Source organism: Myotis yumanensis, unplaced genomic scaffold (genome assembly GCF_028538775.1).
Source record: "Myotis yumanensis isolate MYYU_CA2020_CCGP unplaced genomic scaffold, mMyoYum1.0.hap1 SCAF_12, whole genome shotgun sequence".
Taxonomy (NCBI): Eukaryota; Metazoa; Chordata; class Mammalia; order Chiroptera; family Vespertilionidae; genus Myotis; species Myotis yumanensis.
Window position 1 is genome coordinate 26,654,253 of NW_027223763.1, and position 14,195 is coordinate 26,668,447.

Below are 14,195 nucleotides of genomic sequence, written 5' to 3' on the forward strand. Positions count from 1 at the left end.
GCCTGGCTGTCTGCGATGGTGAGCTGAGCCAGGAGTGCCCTTCCCACCGCCCCTGCTTGCTGAGACCGTACCCAAGGCTCACTCCCAGGAAGCCTTCCTTATTGAAGCCATCACTCCCCGCTCAGCTCGCCCTGCGCTGTACCCCCAGGGGGCATGTCCGCTTTCTCTGTGACCCTCCTGAGGGGAGGGACCCAGTCTGGGTTCTCTCCCAGCATCCCCCTTGCCTGGGCCTGCCAATCAAAATATTTAATAACCATAGGCAAGTCCACAGGCTGATCCAAGGGGACACGCTGGTGGCTGAGCAGGTGCTAGAGGCACTGCCATGCCAGGTGTCAGCTCTGTTTGCTGGACCGGAGTGAAGAAATTGGGGGCCAGGGGTGGGTGGGAGAAGAGCTGGGGCGGGCAGTGGGGGGACATACAGAGCAGCCTGATTTACCAGCCGGCCCAGAGCATCCCAGTATCCAGAGTGGGTATACTGGTGCGGACGGGCTGACTGACATCCGCCTTTGTGTTGAATGTGTAAAAAGAAAAACGAACCCAAGGCTACTTTATAATAAATACAATTTCATTTGAACAACAGTATTTTTAAGATAGAAATAAAAAATAATGAATAAAATTGGTCATCAGGACCCACTGAGGAAGACGATGATTTTAAAGATGGAGAAACCGAGGCGTAGTGTGGGGCAGGCCCTTGTCCAAACCATGCTGAATGCAGAGATCCAGCTGTAGGGTCCATGTGAGCTGCATTTAAATCTCAGCTCCCCCTTCCACTTGCTCTGCAACTTTGGACAAAGCAAGTTTCCTGAGCTCCCTGCACCTCAGGTTCTTCATCTGCAAAGTGGGGAGACCTGCACTTCCAGGACCAGGGGTGCTGGTGGAGATGAACTAGGACAGTGGTCGGCAAACTGTGGCTTGGCAAACCTCGGCTCGCGAGCCACATGTGGCTCTTTGTCCCCTTGAGTGTGGCTCTTCCACAAAGCACAGGCTCTTCCACAAAATACCGACTTCTGCGCATGGGCCACGAAGTTTCAATCGCACTGTACATGCGCGCCCGCACGTGGTATTTTGTGGAAGAGCCACACTCAAGGGGCCAAAGAGCCGCATGTGGCTCGAGAGCCACGGTTTGCTGACCACGGAATTAGGATAACGTACAGGTGGTGCCCGGGTACCCACCATGCCATCCACGTCCTCTCCTGCCTCTCGCCCAATGCCCCTCACCACACCAGGCGAGGTTCTTCCTCAGTGGGATATGGCCAGTCCCGAGGCCACAAGCATCAGCCCGTCTGTCTATGTGCCGCCCACCCTCAAGGCAGCGGAAGAGGAAGGTACATACATAGGCCACGGGGTCATTGCTCCGCGTCCCCACGATGCTGAACTTCTTCACATACGAGTTGCCTTTCAGGGCTTCTGCGTACGCCTTGAGGGTGGGGATGGGGATGTTCTGCAGAGAGAAAGGCAGGCGGTGAGCAGCGGCCCCTGCCAGCAGCAGGCTGGTCAGAGGGCTGTAACTATGCGCAGCCTGATTTATAGCAAAGCTCTGACCAAAAAGCTAAATGGGCAAAGGATTCTGGCTTTGCTCCACGGAGCTGGGATTTGGGGAGAACCTTCTGGCAAACAGATTGACAGAAACCCTTCCTGGAAGTTCAGACAGGACCCACTGCTTCCTCTGTGAGCACAGAGACCAGAGGGGAAGGGAAAAGCAAGGCAGTGGGTGCGGAGGAGTGTTGTGCTAAGAACTCGGGCCTGGGCTGCGGGTCTGGGCAGGGGCTTGGCCTCTGCCCCAGCAAGTGGCAATGTTTCTGGTTTGCTCGGTGACTATGGGAGGGTCTCTTCCCTTCTCTGGGCCTGATTCTGGAAAACAGGTGTGTGTGTGTGTGGGGGGGGGGGGGGGTGCCCTAGATAATCTTTAAGAGACATCTGTCCCAGAGGTCTCAGACCTGCCACACACCAGAGGTTCCTGGGAACTTTTACAAAATGCTGAAGCTCAGGCTGCTCCAGACCAATACAATTAGAAACTGGGGAGCGGGGTGGGTCTGGCATATATCTTTTACTTTCCACAGGTGGATACACTGATCTAGTCCAGCTGCCTGATGTGCAGAGGGGAGAATGAGGCCTGGGGCGGCCGAGCCCTTGCTGAGGCCCCACACTGAGCAGAGCGGGGTCCCACCCCATTCCCTCCGAGCCGCCATCCGCTCCAGGACGCACAGATCTGAACCGGGCCAGTGTCTCCCTCCAGGCACATGGCAGGAATGGAGGCCCTGGCTGTGTCTTAATGGCTCTCTCATTTCAGAGCGTCACTTTAGCTCCCCATGGGAACAGAGCCTGGGAGGCTGGGGGGAGAACACTCCGGATGCGGGTTTCCAATCTGATCGTGCCGTGGGGCTGGCAGTCACTTAAAAGAAAGTGGAGAAGAAAGGAAAGAGGAGCCTGGAGTGAGGGGCCTGCTTCTCGTCTTGCTGCCACCCCCTCCCGGAACCAATCCCCCCGGCCGCCAGGCTGAGCAGGTGGGCAGGCAGCTGGGCTGCTTCTGACTTTCTCCTGCAGCCTGTCCAGTGTAGGACTGCCTGTCCATCTGTCCCCCCTGTGCCCGTGGTGGTCACATGGGAAATGTCCGGAGAGATATGGCTGACAGCTTGGGATATGGCTTCAGACCTCTGGGCCCACAGCTCCCTCTCCGCTGCAGAATGAGGCTGAGCGCGTGCATGATACAGCGCAGCAGTGGCTCCGGGCGGCGCCTCCCAGGCTGGGGGACCCCGAGAGCCTGGTGGGCACCAGGCTTTTCCAGCCGTAGATGCTGCACAGCCAAGTGTGTGTGACTCACGATTTTATCTCAGAGAAGCTCTGTTTTGAGTAACAGGGTGGGTTTCCCGAGTTGCAGCTGGGTTGGTCCCGGATGAACATCTGGGCCTGATGTCAGTTCTCGGAAACAAACCGGGGCTACGGATGTGCTCATTTGCACTGTCCACCCCCCTGGAAGGTTTTGCCCCTATTCCTGACCCAGAGGGGCCGGGAGCCACACAGGCCTGTCCTCTCTGCACTGCTAAGCGGGCTGTGGGCATCACGGTGACACATGCAATAGCTCCCCCTCAGGTGCAGTGGGAAGACCGGGACTTACCCGGATGTTGTTGAGGTTAACCTCTTCGAGCTTCGGGTCGTTGCTCTTTATCCGCTCCAGCGTTTCCTCCACGTCTGTTGAGTTTGGTTCTTCGTCGGGCACAGGCTTGTATTGTGTCGGCTTAATCACACCTGGAGTGACCCATGAAAGGGGGTGTCTCACAGAGACCGGGATCACTTGCCCTCAACACAAGCACACTCAGGAGGAAGCAGAGTTCAGGGACATGTGTGTGTGTGTGGGGGGGGGGGGGGGGGGGGGGGGGAGCCTGCTTGGATTGTCTTTAATGTCCTGCTAGAACTGGGCGCTTCCTTGAACTCTCTGCACCCTGGGGCCCTCACCTTGTAGCCTGTCAACAGGGGTTCTTGTGGGATGAAAGGAAGCCTGGGTGGGAAAGGAATATATAAGCCTTACGGGGGGTGTGTTCGTGATTTTTTGGGCATCCCCATTTCTCTCTGAGTCCAAACGCCAGCTTGGAAGGTGCCTGGGCAATGAAGATAATGCAATATTGGCACAGGAAGAGACAAACGGACTCGTGGAACAGGAGAGGCGCCCGAGACAGACGCACGTGGATGCACGGAAGTGTAGGATCAAGGTGGAGTCCCACACCAGCGGTGGGAAGACGCTGTGCAAATTACGGTGCTCGGACAATGAGAAATCCATTAAAAAATGAAAATCTGGTCTCACCTCACACCACACACAAACATGAACTCCAGGTGGACTAAGAAGTTGCATATAAGAAGTGAACCTCTACAACTTTTAGGAGAAAATATAGGCAGATATTTTAATAACACTGGGATGGAGAAGGCCTTTGTAAACAAAATGTAAGCCCCGGAGGAGTGAAAGGAAAAGGTGGATAGATTTGGCGACATAAAAATGTAAAAGTTCTGCCAGGAGCCAAAGAGCAGGAGCGGGAGGAAGCAAACAGTATGAGGACGACTTCACTTCCAAGGTGGCCTCGCTGGAGGGGGGGGGGGGGGGGGCTGCATACTCACTGTTGAGTCCCTCCTTGTTCACGATGGAGCTGCTGCCCAGGGCCTGGTAGTACTGCTGGTTGCTCATGAGGGTGTGCATGCCCAGGATAGCTGCGGGGACACGGAAGGGCCCATGACTCGCCCCTCTCAGACAGAAGGGCCTCCCGGGCACGGACACTCCACACCCTCGAAATTCTTGCTCCCAGAAATGGCAAGAAACTCTTGCATGAAAACTTTTAAATGTCATTTGCCTCTATTTACATGAATGTCAAACCTCTATCACCAGCCTAGACTTCTCTAGTCCCCGGCCTCAGATTCCTAGATGTCCCCTGATGTCCCACTGACACATCCAACCCAACCTGGCCAACACAGAACTCAACTTCCCCAGCAACAGCCTCTCCCCTGGGATCACCTTCCACCTGGTCACCCTGCCTGTCCCCCAGGGTAGAACCTCAGTCCATGGCACCTTCACCCAGTCCCCACCCTTCTAACCAGTGTCTCTCATCGGTCCAACCTCCTGCTCCATCACCTTTGTCTTGGTTGAGGTTCTCCCATTTCTTGGCTGTACTGTCACAGCTGTGTAGGCGCTGGTGTCCTGCCCCCCCCTCCCACCCCCAGCTTCAGCACAGAGCAGCCAGCAACATCTTTCTGGAAATGCAGATCTGACCACATCACACCTGTGTTCAAGCCATTCTTTCATCCATTCACTTACTAACATTTACTGAGTGCCGACCTCATGTGTCCAGCTCCAGGGGTGAGGGGGGCAGCGGGGAACGGGGAGACAGGATCCCCACCCATTGTAGCTTACTGTCTGCTGGGGACAGGGCCGCTAAGCAGGGACCCACACAATTAAAAACACAGGCACAGTGTAAGGCAGGTGTGGTAAAGGAGGAGCTCAGTGTGTTCTGGGGAATGGGACGGGAGTGATGAGTGCCTGTTGGCCAGTGAAGAGAAGGGAGGCAGGACATTCTGGGCAGAGGGAACGGCGGGTGGGAAAGCCTGAGGCGCAGGGCCAGGCGTGGGCTGAGATGAAGTTGGACATGTGGGGGACGGCCTAGCGCCCCCTCACCAAGCCACTCGCTCTGGGCCAGAGAACACGCTGCACGTCAGTGATTCTCGTTGGCTTGTGTATTGGAATCACTGGGGAATCTTTAGAAATTCCTGACACTCAGGCCTTCCCCCGACCAATTAAACCACAACCTCTGGGGCTGAAGCTTCTCAGGTGGTTTCAGGCGGCAAAGTGGGGGACACCGCCTGACACCGTCCCCCGAATCCTCCCAACAACGCTTGGGGGCAGACTGTATTCCAGTAGCCAGGCGGGATCCTGCAGGGTCTTCCAGGTCTGGGTAAGGAGTTTGGGTGTCTTTTTCTAGGTATAGACACTGGAGGCCTGAGCAGGGCGTGAGCTGGTCTGACTCGAGTTCAGTGTGTTGCTCTGGCTGCCTGGAAACTAACTACAGCAGGAGGGAAGGACAGGGGGGAACCATGAGGCTGTTGCAGTCATCGGGGTGGGTGGGTGGTGGCTTGTGATCCCCAGGCCTGGCTTCACCAGCCCTCCCTGGGCTGGCCCTGCTTTCACAGCCTGTCCCTCCCGCACACCCTTTCTGCCCCAGGGACAGTCGCTGCTCAGTAGTTTCTCCTGCTTCTGCCAATGCCACCCCCCCGCCCCCCTTTGCTGGCAATTCTCTCATTTGCAGCGCCCACTGCTGAAATGCCCCTAGTCGTGTTGCTAGATGTAGGACATAAAATTAAAGACACCCAGTTAAGTTGGAATTTCAGATAAAAGATGAAAAATGTTTTAGTATAAGTAGGTCTCATTTCGTCTTTGGGCTACTTATATTAAAAACTTACCTGTTGTTTTTCTGAAATTCAAATTTAACTGAGCATCCTGCATTCGACCTACCAACTCTACCTCTCCATCCCTCAAGACTTAGAATAACACTTCCTCCCCCAGGAAGTCCTCCTGGATTCTTCCCTCTCCCCTGCTAGTTCTCCCACAGCACCTGGTGTCCTTATCCCAGCACATAGTATACCAGGAGTCAAAGATATCTGGGTATCTGTGTCCTTCCCCTACTGGACTATAGACTTCTAGAGGCCAGGAAAGAATATAATCTCTCTTCTACCTCTTCCAGAATACAGTAAGCATCTGGTAAATATTTGCTGATGCTTTTTTAAAATTCCCCCAGCCATTTCATTAGACGTGGTTTCTAGCTAGAGAAAAAATACCAGAGCCCTTAGGGAAGAGTCAGGACTGGTCCTGATTATGCCCCCAACGCTGTGTGACCTTGGGCAAGTCCCCTCCCTTCAGCCTTCTCTGTCCAATGAAGGGGTGAGACACGGTCGTGGCTGGACATACAATTCACCTGGGAACTTTGAGACAATACCCCTGCTCCACCCTGGACCAACTAATCCCAGTCTCTGGAGGTATATTTTTTAATCTCCCTGGATGGTTTTGATGTGCAGTGGGAGCTGAGAACCACAAGATGAGCTGATCTCAAAGTCCCTTCTGTTTCTCACATTCTAAGAGTTTTCTCTGCTAAAATAGACCTGCCTGCTCATCACTAAGGAGACTGGTAGGGAGAGAGGCATCTGCATTTCACGGGCCCTCTGGGCTTTTGTTCAGGCCGTGGCTACGTGGGTAGTGGGAGCTGAGTCAGCGGCAGGTGGATCGGAGCACCGTGCATCGCCTTCTGGAGCCGCCCCTCCAGCTCCCACACAGGGAGCGGCTCGGGGTGCCTCTGGGCTGCTGCTGCGACTGCAGGTTTGGGAAAACAGCTTGGAAAGGTTCCTGGGAGTCCCAGGACAGACATGGCCACATGTGGCTGTCTGGTCTTGCTTAGAGTGCATAGAGAGATGGAAAGTGTAAAATATATTTTGTGCTCAGAGGATAGCTTCCTGTAACAGTCCAGAAAGGCGGGCAGAGGTTACAGAAAGTGCCAGGGACCCGAGGAAGGAGACCTGGGCTCCAGTCTGGTCTTGGTACTAATTTGCTGGGTGACCCTGTCACTTCTGCTTTTTGGGCCTCAGTTTTCTCTCCTGTAAAATGGGGTGTGCTTGAAAGCTGGTCTCTTACCCTCACATAGGACTTCACAGCCACATCACATCTCATCATTTTATCCTGCTTGATTTTTCACAAGCCTCCAGGGCAGGTGCTGTGGACCCTCCACTTTCCAGCAGGCTCGAGAGGAAGTGGCTTGTCAAAGACCATCTAGCGAGGACTCTCGGCTTCTAAGTCAGCATTCATTCCCACACACGCCTCCATGCACCTGGTCACCAGCACCTCTAAAGTCCTAAACTTCCCCTCTACTTCTAAAAAATTCTAAAAACAGATAACATGTATTCTAGGAAGTGATAAATGTCAATAGCAGGCCCAAGAAGAAATAAAACCATTCTGCAGCTCTGAGGAAAGTTGGGATCCAAGAGAGAAAAAAAACAAAGGAAGGAAGGAAAGAAAGAAGAAAGGAAGGAAAAAGGCAGGGAGGGGAGGAGAGAGGGAGGGGAGGAGGGAGAGAAAAAAGGAGGGAGGAAGGAGGGAGGGAGGGGAGAGGGAAGAAGTACGGTGGGAGGGAGGGAGGGGGGGAGGGAGGGGAAAGGGAGGAGAGGGAGGTGTGAGTGATGAAGGAAAACAGCACATCAACATTGCCTGCTGCTTTGTTCCTGGTAGATATTGGCAAGGCTGGATTTAGCACGGGGGAATGTGGTTTTTTTAAAAATAAGTCAAATCTTCCTCAAAACTCAAAAAGGACTATTTTTGAACTCTGAAAAAGAACATCAAGTTCTCCTTCCTCTCTCTGCCTTGGCCGGGTTCACTCAGTTCATAATCGTCATTCCACTAAGGGTGCAGAGAGATAGCGGCACACATCCCTGGCCTCGCCAGCGGCCCACGGCTCAGGCTGGTGCAGGGCAGACGCAGGCATCCTAGGAACAGGTGGGAGAAGCTGGCTCCGGCCCAGGACCGGGCGCAGCTGCATGCCCGCACCCTGCCTCTCCTAGAGCACCAGAAGCTGGGGCAGGGGCTGCCCAAGACTGCCTCTGAGAGTCACAAGAGCCAGGGGGTGCCAACTGCCCTTGGGGTTGCCTGGAGTTGGCCCTTCTGAAGGACGAGTCCCCCTATCCAAATTCCTTCTGGGTCCGTCCCATCTGAAGGGTCCCCAAAGGCAAGCCAGGATCGCATCCCTAACTGAGGAGGGGAGGCACTGATAATGCCAAGTGCTTGCAGGTGACTCCCAGTGGCCCCCAAGCCACAGCCCAAGGCCACACGCCAAGAATTCAGTCCTGTCAGAGGCATCTGTTCCCCACCCTTTTCATGTTGAGGACGCTTTTCATGTTGAAATTGACATGCTTCTGCTCTGTCCTCATCACATCCTGGGCCCGCCAAGGGCCGGGACTGGATCTGATTCATTCATACGGTAGGAGCTCAATAATGCACGTGACTCCATGAGTGAATGAATGACGCACAAACATGAAAACAAGTGAATACATGAGCATTCACAGGCCCTGCCTGACCTGTGTCACACCCGAGTCAATGTGCCGCCCGCTGGGGGTCCCGCCTGTTCCTCTCATCACCAAGTACCAAGCCTGTGCATGTGCATCTGCAAAGCAAGCGGCTCAGCGGGCCGCCTCCGCCCCGCTCCCCTGTTCACCCCACCCTTCCTCCTCAGGATCAGCTTGTCTCTGGCCTTAGCGCCCCAGCCCAGCCCAGCCCCCTCCTGTACCGTCCTTTTCCTTTGCGACACTCACTCTCCCTTGCCATTTCCCACTGGCCTTAGTGTTAGCGTAGGCGGCTCTGCCTCCATCTCTTGCAGCACTTTTGAAATTTTGGCCTCTGGTCCAGCACTAGGAATAGCTGGTCTCTCGGTGGAGCCACCTCTTATGCAGTCCCATGGCTCCACCTGGCCATCGGCCTTACCTAGGGCCTTACCTGGGGCCTTACCTGGGGCCTGCCTTCTATAACCCCGCCCCCCCCCCCCCCCCGCCCCCATCCTCTAAACACCACTGCCTCTCTGCCTACACCCCTGCTTTCATCTGCTTCTCCAACATTCCCCTAGTCCCAGGTGTCAGCGCCCTAATGTGGCATCCAGAGCCTTTCTTGCCCTAGCCGGTTTGGCTCAGTGGATAGAGTTTTGGCCTGTGGACCAAAGGGTCCCAAGTTCGATTCTGGTCAAGGGCATGTGCCTTGGTTGCAGGCTTCTCCCTGGCCTGGGCCCTGGTCAGGCTCTTGCAGGAGGCAACCGATATCTCTCACATTGATATTTCTCTTTCTTTCCTTGTCTCTTCCACTCTCTAAAAATCAATGGAAAAATATCCTTGGGTGAGGATTAAACAAACAAACAGAGCCATTCCTACTGTGGCCCCATCCTCCCCCAGCCACTCCAGGAGACTTGGCACCCCCTCTCACCCACCGTCTGTGTCCACCAGCCCCCCAACCCGGAGGGCTTTATCCAGGCTGCACCAGTTGGTGATGATGCGAGTGGGCCATCGCACCAAGCTGCCTGGGTTCCAAGCCCACGGGCAAGGCATTTAACCTCACGGTGCCTACTTTCTCCATCTGTAAAATGGGCACAATGAGTCTTACTTCACAGGGGTGTTGTAATCAATAAACAAACAGCAAGGCATTGGAAGCAATTCCCAGCGCACCTGGGACGGAGTTGGAGGTCAGCAAATGTTCAGGCCCTCCTTCCCCCGAGACACTGTCACCTTCAAATGGCTGATACACAATGACAGGCACCCACACTGAGCCAGTGAGCACCCGCGCTGACTTACAGCCCACCCCCCCGCCCCCGCCTCCTTTCTGGACATGGGAAGGGTATGGTATCATGAACAGATAATAATAATGAGCCACACCAACAAAAATAAAGACACATAGTTTCAAGAAATCAACACAGAAACTCAGCCCAATATTGCAGTTCTATTTTGGCACAGAAGCTGGCGGTTCTGACAGTGGAGTCATTTGATAATCCCTCTGAGCTGACTAATGAGGTGGGTGATGTCACGGAGGGTGATCGGGGGAGAAGGACCAGGATAAAAACAGCTCCAGCGTGAGTCAGCGTGGAGGTGCTGCACAGGGTGTCAGCCACCCACCTCCCTGCTGCACAGATGAACCGGGAGTCAAGGGGACCCCCGACCAGGGAAACGGTTCGGTCGAAATATGTGAGCACGATGTGGATCTAATATGACTTGTGTGGTTTTGACAAAACCAAACCTGAACTTTAAAGCAAACCAGTTACGTTTTCTGAGTTAAGTGTTCCGTTCCCATCAGGGCAGGATGGGTGCTCACTGCTTCTGTATTTCATAGTGGACTGGAAACCTCTCTCTCTCGGCCCTGACACCCTTCAAGCCACTGCCCTTTGGTCTTTCCCAAATTCCCTGCCTGCTGAGGAAAGGGTGTTTTGGACTCACAGTCTACACACTGGCTTTCTGCATTCGCCACTTGGTCCCTGCAACCTGGCTTTGGCCACCAGCACCCGAGGTCACCCCTCCTGCATGTTGGAGTCTTCCCACTGTCCCGCCCCACATGGTTCCACTGTAGGTGACAGCCGCCCCCTTTCCCACTTCAATCCTCTGCAACAAATGCCACCAGCACCCATGCACAGCTCCCACGAGAAGCCAGAGGATGTGATGAGGCAGGAGACCAAGTCCCCCAGCACGGGTGGCCTCACCTGGCCTCCGGCCTCACGTACCTCTGCGTCTCAGGCCAGCCCCAACCCTCCTCTGTCTCCCTAGCTCTTGCATTAGGTTCTGTCCATTGTGATTTGACCATCGGCTCCCAGCCCATTTGTGGCTAACTGGCCCTCACCTCTCACAGGCTTCTACCGGAGCCAGGACACTTGCCTGCAGAGCCCCAGGCCCCACTCCTGTCAAGCCCTCTGCCTGGAGCTTGACAGCTAACGATGCCCACATGACTATGCTAATGCTGCCACAAGGGCTGCAGGTGGATCCCTTGCAGAATTCAAGACTTTCACCGACAACTGTTCCCGCCTGGGTGGCCCTTAGGCACTTTGAACTCTAAAGGTCTCAAACTGAACTCAGCATTTCCCCTGAGCCTGCTCCTCTCCCACTGGTGTGGGCTGAATTGTGTCCCTCCAAAACCCCAAGGTTCATGTCCTGATCCCCAGGACCTTAGAATTTATAACTGTATTTGGAGATAAGGGCTTTAAGAAGGTGATTAAGTTACAAGGAGGCTTTTAGGGTGGGCCCCAATCTAATCCGACTGGTGTCTTCAGAAGAAAAGATTAGGAGTCACCCCACACCAGGGGACACAGCATAGAGGGACACAGTGAGAGGTGGCTACTGACAAGCCAATGAGAGAGGGCTCAGGAGAAATCAAACCTGCTGCCACCTTGAGCTTCTGACTCCCAGACCATGAGACAATAAATTTCTGTTGTTGAAGCCGCCCAGTCTGGGGCATTTTGTTATGGCAGCCCAAGCAGACTACTATACCTATGCTCATTAATGGCCCCAACAGCCACATACTCTCTGGAGCTGGCAATCTGGAACCTTCCTTGACTCCTCCTCAACCTCAGCCAGGCAGACTCAACCCCATCTTTCCTCTTCCCTTCCCACTTGTCTGAGTCTCTCCCCGCCCCACCCACCCTCCTGTCATCATCTGGGTGATGGTTAATAGCCCCCAAATCTGCAGAATCAAAAGACCACCCACCCACCGGCCAGGGAGCACAGTACAATGCTGGGTGGGGGGCGGGGACACACACGCATGGGGACTGTTTGGTGTGGCCAGATCTGACTCTTGGTGGGCATGCGGGGCAGAGACTAGACCATAGAAAGGAGAGATGCTGAGGTGGGGAAGGGCTCTGAAGATCAGGCCACCTGCTGGAGTTTTAGGGGCTATTTGGGAAGATCACGAGGAAATACACAGGAAGAGGGAGAGTGTTGTGCAAATACGAGATGGGAGTTTTCTGAAGGTGCAAAGTGGTAAAATCAGATGGCTTTGCTCCAGCCCTTGTGAACCGCCCAAGCCTGAGACGCCCACAGTCCTGTCTGCCCCCCATTCTCTCTTCCCAGGTGGCATGGGCAGGATTTGATGCCGATGGCATCAGGGCCCATGCATGGCAACAACAGATGCTTCCATAGTGTAATGAGTGTAGGTGGTTCTATTTTCCTCATTTTGGTTTTTGATGATGGACCTCAGTTTTAATATTCTTGGTCTTCTCTAGCCCTTGTTAGAGAGAGAGAGGCTGTTAATGTTGAAGTAAACCACCCACGGCTCCCTGCAGACGCAGGTCAAGTCCTTCTGGAGGACATGGGAGCGTGTGGAGCGCCTCTCACCTGCGATGTCACAGAGCTCCGCGTCGGAGGCGTTCGCCAAGGCCTCCTCCAGCTCTGGCTCCAGTGTCACACTTTCCAGCACAGGATCCATCGGCTTCTGCTTGGGGACCCAGACCTTTCCTGCAAACACATGAGTGTCCGTTACAGGGCGGGCAAGTACGGCAGCACCGGTAGCCTCCGGCAACCCTGGGCCTTCCCCATCACTGTGATCCCTTCATGCTGAGAGTCCCTTGAGGTTTTCCCCTCTGGGGACCAGTGCAAACTTCCCCAAGAACAGGAATGGAAGATCTCCCACAAAGAACCTTTCATTTTGAAAAGTACACCTTTATAGCTTGGTCAAACTAGACTGTTTGCTATTGAAAACATGGGTCATTAATTTAAATGACCTGTAAGTAGAAAAAAGATTTTTTAAAAAGTCGAATGCCAGTGTCTGGGATATCCTAACTAAGCGTTCTCATAGGAGAGAAAAATTTAGAAACATTTCTAAACAAAATAAATAAAATATGCTCAGATTATTAAAAGAGGACTAGGGAGCAAGAAATGTCTCCTTGCCTCATGGGATGTGATATTTTTAAAGTGTCAGACTCAGAACTGAATGAGGAGCAAAGAGGCGCACAAGGATGGTCACTGCAGTGTCCACCCAGAGGGACCGCTGGAGAAATCCTGGGGCATCCATGCGATGGAGTCCCAGCAGTTCTTACAAAGGATGGGGCTCTCTACTTACTAAGAAGGAAAATGCCAAGACAAAAGGTGGCAAAAGCCAGTTTACAAAATAGCATGAATAATTTAATTCCAAGCATGAAAAATTACATAGATAGTTACTGAGTGTTTCCTATGTGCTAGGCACCTTTCTAGGGGCTAGAGGACTAACAATGAACAATTTACAATTTAGTGAAAGGAGACAGGTAATAAACAAGCATGTAAAGCTATTAGAGGATATTATGGGGAAATATAAAGCAGAGGAAATGATTAGGAAGTTCTAGGCTGGGTGTGAGTGAGGGGCACTGCTCCTTCAGGAAGGTGGTCAGGGTGTAGGCCAGGCTGAGGGAACCCCCCCTCCAGGGCACAAATTTTGTGCACTGAGCCTCTAGTTTCATCTGTAATAGCATCCAAGGGGGAAAAAAATAGTGAGAAATAAATTTAACCAAGGAGGTGAAAGACTTGTGCATGGAACACTACAAATCATTGCTGAAAGGAATTAAAAATGACATACATGAATAAAAATAATCCCGAGTTCATGGACTGGAAAACCATATTAAAATGGCAATAATGTCCAAATAATCTACAGATATAATGCAATTTTATCAAAATTCCAATGGCTTTTTTTTTCAGAAATGAAAAAGCCAATCCTCAAATTTATATAAAATTGCTAGAGGCACCAAATAGCCAAAACAATCTCAATAAAGAATGAATTTGGAGGACTTAGATGTCCTGATTTAAAAACTTATTACAACATAAAGAAGGGTGGCATTGACATGAGGATAAATATAGAAACAATGGATAGAACTAAGAGTCCAGAAATAAACCCATACATAGATCTATGGCAAATTTATTTTGGGGTGCCAAGTCCATTCAATGAAAAAGGGAATAGTTTCTTCAAGAAGTTGTGATGGCCCTTCTGGTGGCTCAGTGGTTGAGCGTCGACCTATGAACCAGGAGATCATGGTTCTATTCCTGGTCAGGGCACATGCCTGGATTGTGGGCTCAATCCCCAGTGGGGGGCATGCAGGAGGCAGACAATCAATGATTCTCTCTCATTATTGATGTTTCTATCTCTCTCTCCCTTCCTCTCTGAAGTCAATAAAAAAATATTTTTTTAAATAAGA

The 14,195-nt window shown here is 52.8% G+C and overlaps 1 protein-coding gene across 2 annotated transcripts in view; it reads right to left on the bottom strand.

The window, feature by feature from the left end:
• Nucleotides 1-14,195, bottom strand: part of TMOD1 (tropomodulin 1) — a 77,259-nt gene that overhangs the window by 18,951 nt on the left and 44,113 nt on the right. The window contains exons 4-7 of one of the 2 annotated variants that reach the window (XM_070431116.1): nucleotides 12,370-12,489; nucleotides 4,108-4,197; nucleotides 3,116-3,246; nucleotides 1,334-1,441 (exon numbers count right to left, since the gene is read on the bottom strand). In XM_070431116.1, the coding sequence (XP_070287217.1) occupies nucleotides 1,334-1,441; nucleotides 3,116-3,246; nucleotides 4,108-4,197; nucleotides 12,370-12,489 (449 nt within the window). The remainder of the gene's footprint in view (nucleotides 1-1,333; nucleotides 1,442-3,115; nucleotides 3,247-4,107; nucleotides 4,198-12,369; nucleotides 12,490-14,195) is intronic. The other variant, XM_070431115.1, reaches the window with a different exon arrangement.